This window comes from Eurypyga helias, unplaced genomic scaffold (genome assembly GCF_000690775.1).
Source record: "Eurypyga helias isolate BGI_N326 unplaced genomic scaffold, ASM69077v1 scaffold2990, whole genome shotgun sequence".
In the NCBI taxonomy this organism is placed as follows: domain Eukaryota; kingdom Metazoa; phylum Chordata; class Aves; order Eurypygiformes; family Eurypygidae; genus Eurypyga; species Eurypyga helias.
The window spans coordinates 9,109-31,701 of NW_010226125.1; the positions used below are offsets into that span (position 1 = coordinate 9,109).

Sequence of the window (22,593 nt, forward strand, 5' to 3'; positions counted from 1 at the left end):
CACCTCCTGCTTGACACTTGAGCCCTCGTTTTACGATGGTCAAGTGTCACAGGGGACCAAGTTACAGGGTGAATCAAACTCTATATTTAGGAAGAACAACTGGAAGCTATGACAGGAATTCCCTTTTACACTTCGCTTCTCAGCCGAGTCCCGCTCCAGCCTGGAGCAGCTCTCAGTGCCATCCGGGCTGAAAGCATCGGAGCTATTTCAGACACATTAAAAGGATCCCAGTCAATACCTCAGCTGGTAGAAGAAGGTACCTCTTTCAGCATCCAAAGGAGGTACATGTACTCACTTGACGGTTTGGAGCTTTTCTTATATAAGTAAATAAGCTAATTTTGAATGGGTCAATTAAAAACTTGTAAGATCCTTATGAAAACTCTTTAATAACTGCTGTGATGTGACTACAATAGTTGTGGGTTTCTGCTTATTTTAATGTCTCGTGCAGCGTATCAGCATATTCAGAGCAGATTGTTACGGTTATTGCTTCATAGTCTGCGGGGATCTTTAAAGACTTAAAACAGAAAGTCACTTAAATACCTAGTGACTCAGAAGAAGCCTAACTGTGTATTAGCTCGAATACTGTAGGTACATAGGTACGTGCTTATTGTTGTCTATATGTTCGTTTTAGCTAGTGGAATATCACATGGAGGTGTTGACGGTAAGAGAGACGCGCTTTCGCTCTAAGCTTCACAGGTAACCGTGGCAGAGACAACAGCCAGCATTACAAAAAATGTGATCGCATTTGCCTTGAGCCCGTAGTAAGTTTTTGTGTAACAGACTGGAAGCTGCAAAGTGGGGGTTTCTCTCCTTTCTTTGTATTAGCTGGGTCTCACAGTAGTGCCATTTCTGCCAAAGCCTTTTAGTAAGATAAGACACTGCAGTTCTGTGTCCGAAATACCCGTTGTGCTTGATGCCGTGGGTGCGGCGGGGGGGGAAAGGACAGCTTCCAGCTGGGGCAGGGGGAGGGCTCTTTTCTGCTCTCTGTGTGTCACTGTACATCTCTTGTGCGGATTACAAAAGATGGTATTATGATATCTCATCGTATTTAAAGCAAATTGAATAAGTCAGCTTATTATCTTGCTGCAGCACTGTCAGAAACTATTTTTAGCAGACGGGCAGAAGACAGGTCCTTTGTTTTTCAAAGGTTCTTTCAAAAAACACTGAATTATTTCACTGTAGTAGTCCCCTATTTCACAAGTAGATCTGGTCACGGGTACTTTCACTGCAAAGCAAGAGAATTTACAGAAGTCTGGCACAACACAGTTCCAAACTGAACTAACGTTGCCGTTGCTGCCTAAGTTTGGCTCAGCATGCAGCCCATAAAAGGTAAAAGGTAAGGTGCGGGGAGGCCAAAAAGACACCAGGGAATGCAGGCTGCGTGCATCTGTGTTTCTCTGGCTGCATACATGTGATATCCTGCTGTGGAAATGAGGGTGAAGAGAGATTTTTTCAAGTTTGCGGAGCTGATTGAAATGCCAGAAATAACAATACAATCAGTGTAGCACTCTTGACTGTCTCTGAGACGCGTGGCGAAAGAACAAAGGAATTTATTAAAAAATGGACTAATCACTTCAGTACGAGATGCATCTGTAACCTAAGGTTTATTTTCCTGTGGTTGATGGTCAGTATTGCTCCGGAGGGAAAGTCAGGGAGGGGAGGGAAGGGGTGAGATCCAGAGAAGATTGACTATTTTTACTCAGTAGCATGCTGTTGTCCTGATTTCTCTGGCGGTAATGAGGACAGCACGAACTGGTAGGAAAATCACCTCCTCCAAAAGCAGTCCTACACAATTGTATCATGCATCCATCTTTAGGAACCGGTGTCTGATTGCAATCATTTTGAACTCAAGACTTCGTGTGAGCCCAGAACACCTCACTGAGTAGCACTATTGCTGTGCTTGTTCGGAAGTCCAGGCACAGTATAAATTCTTGCCCGTTCAGCTTCTTGGTGGCCCAAGAAGTGTGTATCGGTGTCTTTGCAATGCACAGGCAGGCAAAATGAAGGAGTACATCTTCGCTTGAATTTCTTTGTTAGAGTGTTTACAAAGTAGACCCATGGTATTTTAAAATGTTTTATGTTAATTTCCTGTGCTTTTGTTTCCATTTGTCATTCTGATTACAAAGAGGAGAAGATGTTAAGCAAAATTAATTAAACTTTTCTGTATTACGCATCTTATCTTTCCAATAAACTGGGGAATTATTTTGTATTTATCTTTGGATAACCACTGGTTAACAGCACAGTTATTTCTGTGCATAGTAACTATTTTCAAAAAGAAAAAGACAGTGCAGTAAATCCTTGTGGCTTTTCGAAACCTGTGCATATTATGTCATGAACTTCAACTCACTGGAAGCATGCTAGTTTTATTTTTATGGTGGGATTTTTTTTTTTCTAATTGATTAATTAAGCAGAAGCAATTTAAATCCACAGCAGTCTATGAGAACAACATCCTCTGATGTGTTGGTTTGGACAGCACTCTCTACAGCTGCGAGCGCGATCGGTGAGAGACCTCTAATGGCAGGTCATTTTTTCTTTAAGCTCTGGTCAGCATTATACACAGATTTAAAGTTAATGTGACAATATGCAAGAGCAAGTCTTCCATGCTGCCCCAGAGATACAATTTTGGGCTGATATTCCAGGCTGAAGCCAACATACAACTGACCTATACTTTCCTTTGGTATCACCTCCACGTGACAGTTATATTCTTTGGAGTACCAAAGCCTTTGACCCAATTTTGATTTCTTGGCATATTTCTACTATTCTCTCCTATGTAATGTATTACTTTCCTCAGTATTTTCCTTCTCATCTCAGGTTAAATATAGTAGCCAAAATATGCTGTAGTTTGGTTGTGGTCAACGATTTCTCTGGTGAACTCATTTCTCACCTTTTAGAATTACTATCTTATTTTGTATTATAATGGTAGAATAACCAGCCTTTGATGGAAGTCTAGACCAGTTAAAATCTTAATTCTCAGCGAAATAATAAAAGGCTAAAATGATGTTTCAATTAATCTGATAATAAAATTTCTTGCCTTTTTTTTTTAACCTTTACAAAATATTTTGACTTTGGTGTATTTCCCTTTGTTATTGTATATTAATAATATATCAGTCCATATTTCTCCACCTGCATAAAATTATATGGAAAACTCTGTTCTTTTTTATTTTATTGCTAAAGAAAATTGACTAATCTATATGATCTAAAACTTTGAAGAGAGGCTACTTTGTGCCCTCCTGGTTGTCAAAAAGAACTTTACAGTTTGACCATCTCGATAATTTTCAGCCTATAGGTGTTAGAGATTCTTAAGGGTTTCTGGGTCAGAAAATGGTTATGTCTGCATTTACAAATGTTTTGTAACAAGTTACACTTCATTTGAAGGAAGGCTTAAGCTGAGAGTTCTAATAATTGCCATGTACATACTGTGACAGAGATAGTCATATATGGTTTACCCTCTAATGTTTCCCTTAATACTTACTCATTTTACAATGACGTTAAGGTTTAAGTGATTCCTTATCTCTACTCATTATTGTTTTTAATATGAAAGAGGGGGGTCCATTTGTGGCTATGAAAGATTAATAGAAGAAGCTCAGGTGTTCTGTCTCCTTCTGCTATTCAGAAGACATAACTAAGCAACTCTGAAACTGAGACGGAAACAGGAGCTGGGCGGATGAAATGGATGCCGGTCAAGAGGCAGCATGGGTTAAGTTCTAGCTTATCTCCCTTAGCTATCAGAATGTTAGAGCCTGTAACACTTTCCCATTTTGCTTGCAGGGATAAGCCTCTGTCTTAAAAATGTCAAAACAGCCAGCGTCACATGTCAAAGCCATTCAGGTAAGAGACAGTATTAATGTTTCAAATATAATAAAATAATAAATCTCAACCTCCATTGCTTGGAAAACTGGATTTTCAGTCAGACAAAACACCACAGAAATGCTAACTGGGATTATTCCTTTAAATTGAAAGCCTTGGTAGATAAGAAAACACTGAAAAAATTTGATCTGAAGAGCATTATGAGCTGAGCTGATAAAAAGCTGGGTGAGATAGGTTGGTTGATCGCTTGCTTGCATGGTCTTTCCAGTGTTAGGTTATGCCTGTTTGTGGATCAGCTAAGTAAAACACAGTGATATGACAGCATAACTGATCAGGATTATGAATAAAACTAAATCTTGTAGCTATTAGATTTTCCACAGAGTTAATATAATGCTAGAAGAATTACAGGCTAAAAGGATGACATAGGTGAAGTTTTTCATGTCTGCATTCCTTTAGGAAAAAACTCCATAACTTCCAATATTTGTTTAAGAATCATTTTATTTAAAAGCCAAAATAAAGTGAGAGATGTTGATGTTTTAATTTAAAAATCTTTTGTATGTCACTTACCTCCTCAAATAGCACATGTTCATAACGAAGAAGTTGGTTGTTACATGCATGTGAAACAAACAGCTGGAGAATTATCCCAACATCATCATGAATTACCATCATGAAGAATACACTTAGCTCATGCCATTATTGATTCTAATAAAAGGGCCAGAATATCTCCTGAGCTGCAGAGTTTTACAGAATTTTCATGTATTTTGTAAAATGCACTTGCAATGAAATTTTACCATTATTTCAGGTCCCCTGGATATTGCATAAGAAAGAGAAAGTGGAATTTCTTAAGTTTGACTGTCCTCTGTTTCCCCAAAGTAATATTAACTCAATGGATTGGAGTATCAAGAACATGAATTACCCACTGGCTAGACAGCATACTCAAGTTGCAAGGCACTGTAAAAATGCTAAATTCCTTTTATTATAATCAACTCTACTGGAACAGGCATGCAACTACTGTACCCTAATTCAGTTGAAATGAGCAGAAGTTTGGCATAGATTTCACTCAGTTCAAATTTTTATCTTTTACAATGACTATGGAAATGTTTGTATGCCTAATGAAAAATGTAGGTAATTTATAGCTCAATAGCATTTACACTTTACATTTAAACTCCATAGCCACATACAGACCTTTTAAAGGAATGGGTTAGTTTTTCTTTTTTCCTTAAAGAAGTATTTACAGGTTCCTTTTTTTTTTTTTTAATGATGACTTTCCAACTTCTAAATGTAAAAAATTCCTTCTACTTTGTCCATTTAAAAAGTTCATTAAGTTTAAGCACCAAGTTTAATACTTTAAGAAACTTTAATTTTTGCGAAGGTAATTTGAATCCTGAGAAAAATTACAGCACCAACTTTGAAATAACTCTATTAAATATTGTGTCAAAGGTTGCACCAGCAGGGAGACTTGCACTTGAATTGTTGTCTATTACTCTTCGAGTGCTCTAAGAACCATGAAAATGTCACATTACATTTATACATTGTGATTCATGTATTATGATGCTTTGCTATTATGTGTTATAGTAGGACCGACATCCCCTGGAGAATATACATCGTGCTGCAGCGATGGAAATGTAGTGGCACTTTACTAACTGAAGCTGCTTCTTTCTGGCCATATGACATGTACACTAAAATCTTCACTTACCAACAGCCACTAAATACAGATGAGGGAAAGCTAAAGGTGGAAGCTGGTTCCCAAGAGTATTTTGGAGCAACAGAGGACCAAAGTGGTTTCCAAAAGTAGTTGGGGGTGATAGAGGACAAAAATAATATTAATTCCTGGTAATATTCATTGCTGGCCTCCCCTTCTCAGTGTGTAAAAGGCTGTGTGTAGCTCTAGCTGATAAGCGTTCTACCTACAGACACCAGTCTTGGCTTTCCTCAGAAGTAAAGGTGAGGGGTTTCTTTTTTCTTTTTTTCTGAATTACATTCAGTTTTCTCTGTTATTTCTTTTTTCTTTTTTTTTTTCTTCCCTAATTTGAATATGTTTATATTGAAGGCTTTCCAGATTATCAGTCATCCTTCTGGACAACTAGGAATGACTGTGATGTTGTGGAGAACTTACCCCTAATAATCCTCAACTCATGCAGGGCTGCCAGTGATTCAAGAGCCAACAGTTCCAGATCTGGATGCCCTGTCTCTAGTAAACAGAAAGGAGGACACAAACACACCTCTAAATACCAGTTCAATTGAGTCAAAACAGCAATATGTGTTGTATGTCATGCTTACAGATATTTTTCCTTCAGTCTGTTCAGGAGTAGCTTACTCCAGTACACCAGTGTACATACGTACCTACTGATTATGAAAACTGCAGTGACATCCAGAATGTGGTAGGCCCTTTCCAAAACTGAAGGAAGATGCAAACCCATTAGTTTTAACAATTAGCATGCTTAAAAATAATAATGCCACCTAGAAAGTCTGTCTAGAGCAAGCACAATTTAGTATTTCAGAAATCTGGAACGAAAAAATTCTTGTTTAGCATTTCACTGGGTGTGGGGCCAGTGAGGAAGAGACCACTGGGGTTCACATCTCAGTCCCAGCATACCGGCGACAAGAGCCCTGAAATATATTTTAAAAACAAAATTGCAAACTCATGCCGATCGCAACACAACGCAGTCCTTGCAGAGCTACATCAGAATTTGGTCCACCCGTTACATGGCTGCTCACCCATGGGAAGAGACCAGCATTGGATTAAGAGGGAGATTTACAGCTCAGGACTTTGGTAGCTCTGGTCGGGAACTGCAGAATTCAGTCATAGTTTCATTTCATTCTAGAAATATTTTAATTTATAGCATGTGTTATCAGATCCAGACAGTGTTAAACTGCTCATTTTACCAAGTTAACATTTAGTGTCCATGTACATCTTGCCCAAACTCTGACGTGAATGCACTTATTGCAGATAAAATAGTTCAAACCACTTTCGAGTGACACAGATTACTCTGAAAGTGCTGAAGCAGACCAAAGAGTGGTTCATTTATTTTAATTAGCAGTCTGACACTTAGTAATTCATTTGTGTTTCCTGAACCATTTTTAGTCACAGTTGGTCCGTCAGCCACAGTCGGAAATAGAGCCGGGTCAGAATTGCTGTGTTGTGGTATGCCCTGGGTGGCCGTGGGAGGCTGGCTTCTGCTTTTACTGACTCCGAGGGGAAGGAATGCCAGTGTTCCAAAGGAGCACCAAGAGAGGAGATAGTTCTTAAAGTTTTAACTCTGCAAACCTATATGGCCATAGTAGCTACAAAGTGCAACCAAGTTTCATATTCCAAAAAAAGGTGCTGCCTGAAGGTATTGGAGTCTGGCAGGGGAGATGCTTAAAACTAAAAATAGCAAAGCCGTTTTTTTTCCACTCTTGAATGAAATAATGGGTTAAGTACTGCAAGGCTGAAAATGCCCTGTCTCCTGGGAACTTAGGAAGAGCAGATGAAAGATTTCAGTTTCTAAACTAATGCTTAGTGAAAAAGCATTATGAAATGAATACCCAGTTGTCCATGTAGTACATGACCCTACGGATATTTGCTGTCCCCACTGTAATGGCAGCATCACCTTACATAAATAAAATAAAGGGAAATAGAAAAATGGAATACAGGGAAAGGTGCTTATTTCTTGGGAAATGGATTCTTAATTTGCTTTATGTTTGATTGCAGCTGTCAGAACAGTTGCTGTTACTGAAAACAGTGAGCTGTTTTCCTGTGGTTGCCCAACCTGGGGCATGATCTAAAAGACCATGACTTGAGCAGAAGGACAGGTTTATTCATCTTCATTTAATGCAAATCAGTCAGATGGTAAACTACAATGGCACAGCTTGCTATTGGAAGGTTCTCCATAACACTACCGATTCACCCCTTGGTTTTACCAGTGGGAGTCATGATATTTTGATGACATTTCCTAGGAGCAGCTTCCCTTCTGAGATCATGAGATAAGAATAGGTATAAATTGTGCATTTAGTTGATCACGCCATTTGGCTTTAAAAATAATCCAGAGCGGGTCACATCGAGAAATAGGTACATTTTAGCTGCTCTTTCCTAAGCCATCTTTTCTGCCGTTCTTTTATCAAAAATCTTTACTTTTAAGGCATCTATTGCAAGCCCCATTTATGCTATGGCTACTGGCTTTCTGCCATGGATAAAAAATCAGAGTGATTTGTGTGGCATCATTCTGGAGGGAGTTTGCTAAAGATGGGGACTCTCTGGCATTGGAACGAGCTCAGCCTGCTTTGTCCCGTGAACACCTGTGACGGGACTGGACTGGGGTGGCTGGGCAAAACCCACCAGGGACCAGAGGGTCAAAAAGCCTTACCACCTTTTCCACAGATCCTCTGCAACCGAGAAGCATACTTCTAGGAGGAAGGCCGTACATTTGCAGTTTATAACACCCATAGGTAAATTTTGTCAGTAAAATCACATTTAATGCACTCGTAGCTTAAGTTGGCTCAGGAAGGGCTTTTCTTCCTAACTACCTGTGATTAAATGAGGTGAGAATGGGTGTCACTGGGGGAGGGAGAGGTGTCCAGTGGTTTGGATGTTATTGTAGGATTTGGGAGATTTACACTTAAATGCTGATTCTGGCACTCACTTACTGTTTGACCTTCACCAAACTGAAGGAGACCAAGATGCCTAGAGACACTTTGGTGTCTAGCACTCATTTGTTTAAAGTTCAATGAAATCAGCATTAGACTAAAATGCAGAACTCAAAAGCTTTCTAGGTAGCTTTGTTTTTTCACTTGCCATCTTTAAAATGGAGATGAAAGCACTTCTCTTTCCCACGGGAGTGGTGTGATGATGCATACATAGAAGGCGTAAGTGCTCGGAAACCTCAATAATGTCTGTACTCTTGTCCCATCCCTTTAGAGTTTTGCTATTTACCATCTGTATGTCTATTTATCAGTTGCTATTACATGCATCATAATTTCCTTCTCACAGGCTAATATTAATATCCCAATGGGAGCATTTCGACCTGGTGCAGGCCACCCTCATAAAAGAAAAGAACTTACACCTGAAGAAGTGGAGGAGGTAAGAAACAAAAGGGTTTTTTAAAATTTTTTCTCCCGGGAGAATCCCAGCCATTGATGGAAAACAGCCTTTTAGAGAAGTTATAGCAGTACATACCAGTCTGAGGTACTACAGCTGAACATACACTGATCATTCATGGAAATAACTGGCTGTCTACTTTATAGATGACTTTATCTCTACGTTGTTCTGGTTTTGATGCCAAGCCAACTATAGGAATTCAAAATGTTTCAAAGGTGTGTAGCTCTGCTTCGAGACCAGGATGATATCTGCTGTCAGGAAAGAGAGCCAGAGTTTCACCAGGAGTATTTATCAAGACTTGAATTTATGGGATACAGCAGGAAAAGTTACAGCAAAGCTGTGGAAGAATCTACTACTACCTGCTGCCTTGCACATGGATTTATTGTTACAACTTGACAATACTGGAACAGGTTTTCAAACCTGACACTTTTTGGTGTATTTGTCAACAAGTAGAAATTAAATGTGGAGACTATACCTTTGCAAATTAAAACCAGAAATTGTGAATCCATTTACCTGCATAGGGTGAAAATACTCTATTTTAGATTGACTTCTGTGTTTGCATGCCTGTATTTTACAGGGGGTATTTAACACTGAGTTTGGAATATGAAGTCCCAAGACTGATCACATAGGTTATGATTAAAATAGGTATCATATTTCTGGGTGGCATTAAAGCATTTTTTTTACAATAAACTTTTATAATAAATGAGAAACAAAACCAACAGTGGGGAACAAGGTAGTGGGATCCTCCGAACAAGAAAAAATCTCAAGTAAAGATGGGTGCTTACGGCTTCCTGGACAGCTGGCTTAGTTTGGATTTGAATCCCCAGCTGCGAACTGGTCCTGCTGAGCCAGCGCTGTGGATGCTCCCCAGAGTCAAGGGCAGGAAGGCCCAAATTGACCCACACAGCTTGGCTACCTCTGGCAGGACTCCGCTGGGTGGACTTGCTGCCCTGTGGGTGAAGTCAAGCTGTCGTGGCTGGAGGGAACCTTGTTCTCAGGCAGAGCAGAGCTGTGAGGATGATGAGGGAGGTGGGCAGCCACTTCTCTCCAGGCAGGCAGTGGCACTGCTGGTGGTTCAGCCCCAAACAAGAAGCAGCTAGATTAGTTTTGGACAAAATATGAGCTCCTTCTGACCAGGTACAAGTACTTAAAATGGTCAGGTTTGGTTATGTAAGAGCCAATTCCTCCTTTTCTGTTTAAATCAAACAGGTTTTTTTCTGAATTTCAGCATATTTTATATAAATAGTGCTCTGTTCACAGAAATCAAACCCAGGCTGACTTAACTCTTCTTAAAAAGATTGTAAAAAAACAAACCCAAACATACAAAGTGACCTTGAACACATATTGTGTCTTTCTCCCCTGGAAAGAAATCAAAGCATATTCTCTATGCAGTAATTAAACTGGTGAAGGAATGCATGTTATTAAGCAGAAACTAATATAGCATGTGTGAATTCTGGCAGTATTTGAGATATAAAATAAATGACTAGTGCTGATAATTAGGTTTGGTTGGGTAATTGAATATTGCTTTGCTTCTCAGTGAATACTATGTAGGTGAATACCATGTATGTGAATACCATGTATGAGACAGACATTACAGAATGAAAGTTCTCGGCTCTGGTTTTATAGCCAATATGCAAGCAAAGCAATGGTAGTAAATACTACAAAATCAGATCTTATAATAGGAATAGAATAAAAATGCTACCACTAGACTTACCTTTTCATCTTTCCCATTCAGTTTTGCAATACAACTTGTGATTCTTTAGATCAGCTTTAGACAAATGCAACTTTTGCTAACAGTGCTTAGCACTTTTCACTGTATTTCAAAACCTTGGCAAAGGAGGTGAGGGAAATATGGATCTTACTCAAAGGGATGGTGGAGCCAAAAGGGAAGGTGTATTTTTGAAGGCCAGCGGAGTGGACATGTTAACATGCAAAAGAAATGGGTGGTGGGAATTTCAGAAAATAACTCTTCTTCAGTCAGAGCATTTCCATGCATGTGTTTGTTAACTCTTGTCATATGTCTAAGTCACTCTTCAGAATTCCTTCAGTAAAACCAAAGGCCAAGGTTTGATCTCAGCTCTGCATTGCATACAGAGTGGGTGATACAGGGAGGAGTGCAGCCATAAATAGTGTACACCTGAGATTAGAAGGAAAGATAACATAATTTTATGGAGCGCAAGGCCTCCAAAACATGGTGAAAGTTTGCACCATTTGTACTACAAGAAGAAATGGTATTGTAGATGACTTGAAGCAGTACTTTTCACACAGTGTCTGCTGTGAGTATTTGAGGGATGGTAGTTTTTCATGAGCATTCAGGTTAGCTAGCTGTGCAAGAAGACTGTCAAAGGAAACAATACAAGCCCATGGCACCTTTGACTAATTTTGTGCATCCCTTCAAACACCTTCTGCATCAATTTATTTGTTCTTCTGCTGTGCTTTGCTGCTGTTCCAGGATGTTAAAACATTAAGCTAGATATTAGACAATATATATAGTACCTGGGCCTGGACTACTGACTGGGATTTTAAATTATCAAAATAGAAACAATAGTATGATGTTATTAGTATTATCTTGTATTAACTAATAGCATATTAGCTAAAAAGTGAGGAAAGATAATACAACTTTACTAAGCCAAGCTATATAATTGTTGCTTCAGTTTTCTTGTATGTGGTAATCTCTAGAAAGTTAGTAAAGATCAGATAAGAAGAAAATATCAGTTTTCTCAAATTCCTTGGTTTTTTGTTACTTGTCATTGCAGAAAGTCTGCTTCCTGATTAGCATGTAGCCCATTTGTTATCAGAAAAAAGAGGGGTTTACAGGCCAATAATAGTTGACAGATAAATTTGAAATTTTAAAAATTAAGTAAAATAGTAAGAATTGATGGTTCACAGTCAATAGACCTTTCAAAAAAAGCTGTGTAATAAATCTAAATACTGAATTAACTCATAAAAGCCCATCCCAAAAGGGGATTTTTGTAAAAAAAAAAGAAGAAAAAAAAGTGAAATTATTTGCAGTAAAATATTTATTAATCTATAAACCTATATTTATATATATTAATAAATCTATAATCTAATTAATCTACATGATTCTCCCTGTATGTCACCTTTATAAAATACAAACAGGCTGGAACAACTTTAAACTCTCTACTGGAAAACTATTCCTTCAAAACATTGCTTGGTCTAGAATAGTAATTGTCTACAATACATGCTGAACCTCACCTAGGAGCAATAGTACAGCTGAGGAAGTACCTAGGGCTGAAATACTGTGGTCCATGGGGAAATAAGATGCTCGCTATTGTGTAAGTTCTGTTATTTAAGCTGTCAGGTACCACCTTAATTGTAACATAAAATGACAAAAATCTTTCTGGTCTTACAGCTGAGGTTAAGAAAAGTCAAACATCATCTTGAATTGAGCTTGGGCAGAGCTTTTGGTGTCCATAACCTACTATCACAGCTCTTCTCCAGACCTGCAGAACTGCATGAAGGTTTTTGTCCCCAATTGGCCAACTATGAGAATCTGAAAGAAATTAAATGATAAAAATGGTTCTCCTGGGTTTTTTTCCTTAAAGTATGAGGGATCTGGTAATTGCCTTTAATGCTCCACTCAGTTAATTTTCCACTAATGGTCTGACACTGTAAATTCTTATTCATTTACAACAAGGTCTACATTCCTCTGCACTGAGCACCTGAATTTATTTTTTTCAGAATGTTTTTAGACAACAACCAACAAAATAATCTTTCTCTTCCTGCCCTCTTCCCACTGCCTGCCCTAATTTCTGTTGGGGTTGCATTTAGTGTAAAACCAACCTTTCCCGTTTCTCAAATAACTGACCTATACTCATACTCAAGAGATTGCTATTGCAGCAGTAAGGTCACTGGTATCCTTCTGTGCAGAATCTTCCTGCTTCGACAGAGGAGGAGAGAGACAAGAAACATCTCCCAGGAGCTAAGAAACTTCCAGGTCCTGCTGTCAACTTGTCAGAGATTCAGAATATAAAGAGCGAGCTGAAATTTGTCCCCAAAGCTGAACAATAGCTGGAACAAGCAGGTGAGTAAAGAGAGGTTCTTTACATCGCTCTAGGAAAAGCAGGACGATCCAGAAACCTCTTTGTATCAAAAGATGGCTTTCCAATTACTTCAAAGGATCTGGAATCCCACCCCATATCTCAAAGACAAAGTATAAGAAGAAAAGGTCATAATCCTTGGAATTCTGTTATTTCAAACATAGAGCATGTAGGACATTATATGTGATGACATATGGCACCCATTAAGCAGCCTAACACAAAGATTATTCAGCTGTTAGGAACATTGAAGCTAGCTTAAAAATACCAGATTCTTGCTTCTCAAGAACAAGTTCCAGTTTTACAAAATACAGAACCTATATTTGTACACACTAATTACAAATAAAGGTATTGCAGCACAAATTTATTGCAGTGATGGACAAGTAGGTCAGTAATTTTAAAAGTTCCTTTGGAACATTAGATATTTGACACTATTTAATTTCTGTAATTCAAAACTATTATGGTAGTGGCCCCATGTATTTCAGCACACAAACACACCCAATGCCACATGTGGCACCCAGGGACTTGCTGTGTATCTGCATGGGGCTTGTGTATGAACTTGGGGATAACTGTGCTCCTGAGGCGTGGCAGCTGGAGACCAGGCAGGGACACTCAGGCACTGCAGACAGCAGCAGACACTTATGGGCTACGATAGCACCACAGCTCATACTTCATCTTATTTTGCTCAACGTCCAGATGTAGATCCAGACAAGTGATATCACTCAGGGGTCCGTACTGGGACCGAAACTGTTTAATATCTTCATCAATGACAGTGGGATCAAGTGCACCCTTAGCAAGTTTGCAGCCAACACCAAGCTGTGTGGTGCGCTTGAGATGCCTGAATAATGGGACGCCTTCCAAAGGGAGCTGGACAAGCTCGAGAAATGGACCCATGTGAAATTCATGAGGTTCATCATGGCCAAGTGCAAGCTCCCGTACATGGGTCAGGACAACCCCCAGTATCAATCAGGCTGGAGGATGAAGGGATTGAGAGCAGCCCTGAGGAGAAGGACTTGGGGGTACTGGTGGATGAAAAGCTGAACATGAGCCGGCAGTGTGCGCTGGCAGCCCAGAAAGCCAACCGTATCCTGGGCTGTATCAGAAGTGTGGCCAGCAGGTCGAGGGAGGGGATTCTGCCCCTGTACTCTGCTCTTGTGAGACCCCACCTGGAGTGCTGCGTCCAGCTGTGGAGCCCCCAGCATAAGAAGGATATAGACCAGTTGGAGTGAGTCCAAAGGAGGCCATGAAGATGCTCAGAGGGCTGGAACAGCTCTGCTATGGGGACAGGCTGAGAGAGTTGGGGTTGCCCAGTGTCAAGAAGAGAAAGTTCTGGGGGGACCTTATTGCAGCCTTTCAGACTTAAAGGGGGCCTATAAGAAAGATGGGGACAGACTTTTTAGTGGGGCTTCTTGCAATAGGACATGGGGTAATGGTTTTAAACTAAAACAGGGTAGATTCAGACTAGATATAAGGAAGAAATTTTTGCGATGAGGGTGGTGAAACACTGGCCCAGATTGCCCAAAGAGGTGGTGGATGCCTCATCCCTGGAAACATTCAAGGGCAGGTTGGATAGGGCTCTGAGCAACCTGGTTTAGCAGAAGATCTCCCTGATCATTGCAAGGGGGTTGGACCGGATGATCTTTAACAGTCCCTTCCAACCCAAACCATTATGTGATTATGTTATTTAAAAGGAAATATTCCGTACTTCAATGCAAATTTCAGAATCATTTCCACCTGATTCCCAACAAGGCCCATAAACCCCCGTTGTTCTACATTCTGAGCCTTAAAGATGTTAAAGATCATTTATGTCCATTAAATTATCCCCTGATTTTCCTTGGAAAGCCTGAGTCAGTAAAGATGCTTCAGACAGTCACAATGACAGTTCATGTGTACAGAGAAGTTTCAATAATAATAAAAACAAAAAAAAGAAAATGCTGGCTACAGTAAGTAAAGGATAGTTGTGTCACGTCATAGTCATCTGAATTGCCAGTTGTGCCTATTGACACAAGTTCTTTTTATCATGACGAAGGGCTAAGCTGAATAGAACATCATCTGGAATTTACTGCACCAAAACATTAAGAACAGAAGAAAACAGAAAGCAGTGCAACAGTGTTCTGGGAATGCAGAAACCCTGTGGACCAGGAATCTTAAAAGAAATGGCATATAATCTGAGAGAATTGCCCCAGTACACACTGCAACATTAACTTATTTTTATGTACAGCATAAATATGCTATTTAGAAGGAAAAAGTGTTAGTTTTTTCCTGCTTGTACCCTGCTGTGTCATAATGTTCCCATTATTTTAAAGAAACAACAGAGTCTTTCTCTTCAGAAAACTTGGGAAAAGGGAAATTAACTTTTGTAAAATGTAACATTGTAGTCATTACACTAAAGCAGTGCCCAGAGAAATATGAATTTTTTAATGTGAGGCTTTAAAGAGGTTTTTCTCTGTAGGAGATATTTAGACAAAAATTTAACCCCATATTTATTCTCAGATGATCACTGCTTTCAACATTTAAAACAGGTTTTTAATAATTAGCTTACTGAGAGGCTGACAGAAACATTTAGGGTGTGCACAGAGATTCACTTGGAAGCAAAGATTTCTACAGAAAGATCTGCAAAGTAAAAGGCATCTTGAAAGCTGTGAGGTCATTATGAAGTAATTTTTGTCTCCTTTTGATGTATTGGTTATCAAGTTCTGACAGTGACACAGATTTCTAGATTTTGCATAGCACAGTGACAGATGATATCTGAAAACTTAGAAGATTTGCATGCACGGTACTCACTGGACACCAGCAGTTTGGTTTTGGTTGCAGTGCAGAGCTAAGCACGTGCAAAACTGAGACATAAATCTGTCGCCACATCCAGCAGCCTTGAATGGTACTCAATCTAAGGATTGTCTCATACAGATGACATTTGTCAGCTCAGTTGTTCTAGGCATGATGTGCTGAATGTATAAAATGTGATAGAACCCAAACATGAGTTGCAGCAATAACTTTCTGTGATTAACACATACATTCAGGTGAAATTTCAATTTGTGCTCAGTTCCATTTTCAGGTACAACCACCATGCTAGTTAGCACATGAGATAGCACAACAATCACCAATAAATCTCAGCCATAGCAGGCTCCAGTCAGAAGTTAAATGTTTACTCCCATTACTTATTCAATAGGACATATATTCAGCTGTTTAGTGTGTGCTATTTTGTTAATGTTTTATTTTGCACATGTATTTTTGTGCATTTAGAAATATGCATGTGCAAAGGTAGTAGCAGAAAAAAATTGTAAATGGAGAAAAGGAAAATTAATCACAACTCATTTTGTATATTAAAACTAACTGCATCAAACACATCATCTACAGGTCTGTGGAAGAAAAAATACCTTTATAACAAAGAAGGATATGCTAATTATAGATGATAGACCAGCCAAATGGGGTGACTACAGGAGTATCTTAACTGATAAGCACTTTGACTGATAAGCACTTTGATCCACCATGACCTTCAGTGGATCCAGCTTCATGACTTCTCACTAATATCCCTCCCACAAACTGTTAGACTCTGAACTATGATTGAGAGTCTATCCATGTTTCCTTACTTGGTGAAGGAGCAAACCAAAGATATTTAGCAGAAGTTACTCTAAAGTGCAAATTATGTAGGAATGGGTTTGTAAATAATGAACCAACCTACTGTTTTGTGTCCTGAAGTGTGGGGGTTTGTGCAACAAGACTTTTTACAATGTACCATGACGGGCTATGGAGTCTGAATTCTGGCCTATGGTTTTAAAGGACCTAAACCTTCATCTAGAGTGGTCTCATCTTTTCCTCTTGAAGAGGCTTTAATACTTACTGAAGGAACATCTCAAAAGGCAAAAAGGGAAATTTACTGCCTTGAAATTACAAGAAAGTCTGTGGAGGACATATGGGCGGCTCTCCTGGCACTGTGTTCTGATCATGTTTGGAGAAAGATCTTGTCAGAATTCCCATCACAACAGTGATGAGATGGAAATAGAGCTCTTATATCCATACTTACAAGATATTCCTTGGTGCTGCTACTCATTATTAAAAAAAAAAAATCACAAAAAATGTCAATTGCCCTGAAATAAAAATACACATTATAACTTTGTCTACGAAGTACTGCAGATTTTAGTTAGTTTCATGCTATATACTGCTCTTAAGCTGCATCTCAGTTAACAATAGCAGTTTATCTCTCCTGGCGTCACTGCTCTGAGTCTGTTCAATGATTGTGGCTTATCCTATGTCTTAGTCCCTGCCTCTGTGCTCACATGGACCAGAGGGATACAGTTAAGCTGCTGTACAGTTACAAGCAAAGGTATTGCCATTTTCTACAGAAACACATGCAGTGCCTTGCTAGTAGAGCAGCTCTGACATGCTATGGCCTCTTGAAACAGCCTCAGTTTTAAGAAAATGTTTTCATTTGATTAAGCCCAAGTATCCAGTCCTCACATGAGAGAAGGAAAGTTTACATCCAGAGGATGCCAATGTAGGTCAGGAGCTTAGATCTCCTTGGCTGGAGTAGGAACAAAGGAGTGAAGAAGGAGAATGTGCATGCAAGAATTTCTGCAGGACCCTTTTGCCAAAGTCAGAGGATGCTCAGGGAGGATCTCATCAGTGTGTATGAATATCTGAAGGGAGGGTGCCCAGAGGACGGAGCCAGGCTTCTCAGTGGTGCCCAGTGACAGGACAGGGGCAATGGGCACAAACTCAAACACAGGAGGGTCCCTCTGAACATCAGGAAACACTGTTTTTACTGTGAGGGTGAAAGCCCTGGCACCAGTTGCCCAGGGAGGTTGTGGAGTCTCCATTCTTGGAGACATGGTCCCGGGCAGCCTGCTGTAGGTGGTCCTGCTTGAGCAGAGTGGTTGGACCAGATGACCTCCAGAAGTTCCTTCCAATCTCAACCAGTCTCTGATTCCTCCCATCAGCCATCCCTTTTTGGCCTGCGTTCATTTCAGAGTAGTTCTCGTGTTTTTCTATCCTTGGTTTTGTAACATCCTATTTTCTTTGGTTCAGAATTCCAAGATTAGTAGCGCTTGGGGATTTCATGGCCAGCCATCAGTTTTGCCAGGACACTTCCATTTGTAAAATTGTCCTAAGAAAGTAGGTATTTGAGACGTTTTAGGATTTCTTAACAGTATGTTAAAGGTTCTTTTTGTTTGCCTTATAGGTTTTTTGAGTCTACTTATGTCATTCTTTCAGACTTTAAAACAGAAGAGCTAGAAATTTCTTTTGAAAGAGAAAGCTGGAATCCCCAGGAAATAATTAAATATCAGAGGAACCCTTGGAATCATGTTATCTCCTTGAGCAAAAAAAAGTTATTTATGTTTTGTTTCCCAAAGTTTCTGTGTTCAGAAGTAAAAATTTAGTTCCTTGTCTCTAACGTGGCCTGAAGCTGTCCATTGTGAACTGACAGTCTCTTCTCTACCTCACTGAAATGTGGTGATAAACCTCCAGCATGTAATTCTTCAGGCCTTTGCAAGAGGTTTCTTTCACATTCTCTTGTTAAATGGTGGAGGTGAAGAGGAAAGCAAACTGGAGAGACTCTGCTTTCTAGATGCCTAAGCATGCTCGAAGGCATGCTTTAGGAGGCTGACCTTACCAAGTAAAGAACAGGGCTTATTCTTATGAACAATAAATGCTTCTACATAGACTAGTCAGGAAAATGTCTTTGTCTTGTGCTTCTGAAAATTGACTAATAACTTCCAAACAAGCACTGAAAAATCACAAAACATTTTTGTCCAAAGCAAATTACAAGAATGGATACTAATTTTTTCAAACCATAAAACATGCCAAATAAAAGAGTATTTTATTTCCAAACTTCAAGAAGAGTGTTTTTATTACTGGAAGAGACAAGCACAAAGTGATAACACAAAGAACTCTCCACTAATTTTTAGAATATGAGCATGTTATTTACTCCTCTACCTTCCCCATACTCGAGGGTTTGCAGACATGTAGAGATGAACAGGCCCCTACACACAGACAGAAGACATTTCTTCATTGAGCCTCTCACTTTGAAACGTTAATGCCCTTGAAGTAACAAAATATTTCCCATGCTAGCAATGGGGCCCCGCAAATCTCTGTTCCATTCTTGAGTGAGAACCATCAGTTTCTGGGAGAAAGTTCCAAGTATTTTGTTTGTAAGCTGAAAATTAAAAAAAAAAAAAAAAAGTGAGCCACTGCTATTTAATAATTGCTCTCCTGTGATCACACTGTTGATTGCTTGGTCCTGAACTTCTAGTGTCAGCCTCTTCTATATAGTCAGATTCTTCTATATATCCCTGTGTTCCCATCAGTGCTGTTCTTGACAGATTTTTCTAAGAACTAAACTTTCTAGTCAATTTCCTGAGTTGGATGCAACATCTGGGGTGACATCCCTCAAATTAAGCTCAGAAAGGCAGGAGGCCTCCTGAAGATACCAGGCATGGAGGGATTGGTGAAGTAGGAAGATGGAATACAGTCAGTAGGCTTTGTCTTCGTTATCTCTGCTGTATGTGTTAAGAGGTACTATGAATCAAATGCAGCATTAAAAGATAAGTACCGCTGGAATATATTCCTCTTGAAAATCTGAAAACAGGATACCAGGAATCCCTAAAACTTTAGCTATTCGTTGTGTGACCAAACGCTGGTATTTTGAGAAGGTCCTGTGACCTAAATGGCACTAATCCTGAGACACAAACTCATGCCGAGCTGATTGTAATCAGGGGATTGTGGGCATTAGAAACTGTTCAGAGCGTGAAAGAGATTGTACTGGCCACTATTACAGAGTTCTAAGGGAGATGAGGGTGATGTTGTTTCTCTGTACCTGGGAATTGGCTCACCAGCATTAGGTATGCCTGGAGCACTCAGACACTGTGATGACAGACATCATCAGGAACCCAAAATAACAAGCAATTCCAGTCCCTCTAACCTTATACAGTTCAAAATGTGTTTAGCATGAAGGTTTTCAAGTCCCTACATCAGAGTAAAAAAGTTACCTGCTTTTTAATACATGAAGTGCAACTTCCTGCATTATTAACAGCTCAGATAGTTTTATCAAATATACATAAACTGTAGCCCATTAAGCTGACAGTATGATCTGAGATATCATGACTCTTATGTGATAATCAGGTGAATTTTCTTCTACATTATAGTGCTTCGTCATTTTGTTTTATAGTTTTTATTCATTTCATTTGATAAAAGACTACCTAATTATGTTTTCACAGCCTTGTTCTCAAGAACCACGTACATTACTGCGTCACTGCTTTATCACCTCTTGCAGAGATGGCTTGATATGGCAAGAGCCTTGTGGCCCCTGTTTGGGAACAGATCTTCTACAAGTGTCACAAGCCCTACTCTCTACTTAGGACTAGGCCTGCTTCAGCCAAAAAATTGCCCCTTGTGTGCCTTGTTTTGAAAAATGCATCTCCTTTTAGTGCCAAGGCTACCTCTGGTTACAAATTCTTTCTGAGAATAAATAACACGGTGTAATGGTAGGGCTCACTGTATATAGGTAGAACATCATATATAGGTAGAGCTCTCTGTTACCGAGATGCCAACATCTGTTGCCCAGTGGGCAGTACTACTGAGGAAATACCATGCTGCAGATATTAGTTCTTGCTTTCTCTATTTTCCCTGTTTTAACCCTCTAATACCCCTTTATTTGACTTGCAGCAGCAGTGTGAAATACATTGTATTTCCATGCACTAAGAGGACATTTCCTACAGGAATACATACTGTCTTTACTCTCAGCATTGGTCGTACTTTATTTTTCACATTTAATTTGCTGCAGGTTGTAGCTTGTTGAAAGGAAACTCAGCTGAACTAACTTACTTAAACCTGAAAACAAGTATAAAGTCTGGTTTTCTCTTTCTTCATTTAGTGGTTATATTAGTATGTCTGTAGTTGTTTCTGACCGCAAATGACTAAGCTTCATGTACAGACATGGATTCAATAAAAGCAGAGTAAAATCCTCAGACCTGTTGCTCAGAACTTACTCCCCCACAATGGTGAAGTTGCTATAACATGGGTTTTATTTTGATAATTCAGTTATTCAACTGATAAAAGAATAAACCGAGTCCTTCAGCTTTTAGCTCTCCTGGGTCTTTGTTCCTGTTGTTGCCTTGGAGCAAACCTGTCTTAAAATAGCTGTTACTCCTGCACAGCCTTACAGAGCCTTTCACGGAACAGAAATGTAATCTTGGTACACACAATAGCTGTGGCCGTGAATGCACTTAGGAAAGAAGAGGGCAATGGCCGTAGTTGCCCTGTTTCCCATCAAATGAAGCACGGGAGAAGCAGGCTAACTGGCCCATGTCTGCTGCCCCGTTAGTGCATTTTAACAGCGGTGGTAGCAGCAACACTGGCACACACAAGCAGAGAGGAGGACTGGCAAAATTGCTTTTACTGAGGAAATGTTGAAGAACAAAAAACTTCCCCCAAAGGCAAACTCTTCTGAGGGAAGGACATGACGACAGTAACTACGTGGTGTTATTTCAAGGGTTTGAAAGATGCAGCCTTTATATATAAGATGAAACCAACACAAAGTGTGTACTGAAATGGAAGAAAGTACAAATCCAAAGACTTGAAACAATATATTTGAGCTGAAATAGGCAGAATACAAGGAAAATCAAACCACAGTTGTTTCTGTGTTTGCAAATCATGCTGCTCTTGAGTGCAGTAGCCTTTCCAAAGATTGTCAAAGACCAGGACAGAGTACATCCTCTGATGTATACAGCATTTAATTAAGGATCCCAGGTATTTTACTTTTGAATTTTCAATTTTCTTGGTTTTATGGGTTTGTATGAAAATAGTTGATCTGTCTATTCAGTGTGTGAATGGAAGCTTTTAGTTTGGAAAAAAAAGTGTAATCTTTCTCCCTTTTAGTTCTTAAGACAAGAAGACCTCTTCCTGAAAAACCAAGAGGCATGTTTTCAGTTTTTCTGTCCATTTTGCTGAAAGTGAATTCAGACAGGCATATCTCACATGTACACATATACCCTATTTTTTTCAGTTTAAGCCCTTCATTCAAAAAGTATCAAATTAGGCAATGATATAGTATTGCAGTCATTTCCACTCTTCGTATGCTTTTGTTATTTTTAATCTTAAATTGGGCATGTCTTGTAATACATTTGCTATCAGGTGTAACAATTACTTCTGGGACAAATCAGGTGTGGCTTTTTTAAGGAGGAGCTAAATGTTGTCTGTAAAGTTACTGCAGTTAGTCTACTAACACATTAGTAGACACTGTTGAGCATGTGCATCCTTCAAAGTCTTTGACAAGAAACTGGAAATCTCAGTGAAGATCATAGAACCATAGAATGGTTTGGGTTGGAAGGGCCCTAAAAGACCATCTAGTTCCAACCCCCCTGCCATGGGCAGGGACACCTTCCACTAGACCAGGTTGCTCAAAGCCTCATCCAGCCTGGCCTTGAACACTTCCAGGGATGGGGCATCCACAGCTTCTATGGGCAACTTACAACAACAACAGCAGAACATGTACAACAAGATGTACATGTTCTGCTCCACATGTGTAGAGAATAAGAGGTTGAACCTGGCCAAGCACCACAACTCAGCTGACAGTAGCTTGCTGGGTCACAGAGCAACTTGATCACATATCCAAGTGTGAAGTTATTTGCAGTTTGTTTAAAATTAAAGAAAACT

General features: G+C 39.5%; 1 protein-coding gene across 1 annotated transcript; it reads left to right on the top strand.

Moving 5' to 3' along the window:
* The first annotated feature begins 3,789 nt into the window (after nucleotides 1-3,789).
* On the top strand, nucleotides 3,790-12,916 carry SMPX (small muscle protein, X-linked). Its single transcript, XM_010151685.1, has 3 exons — nucleotides 3,790-3,828; nucleotides 8,777-8,866; nucleotides 12,776-12,916. The coding sequence occupies exons 1-3, from the start codon at nucleotides 3,790-3,792 to the stop codon at nucleotides 12,914-12,916; spliced, it is 270 nt and encodes an 89-aa protein (XP_010149987.1).
* Nucleotides 12,917-22,593: the final 9,677 nt, after the last annotated feature.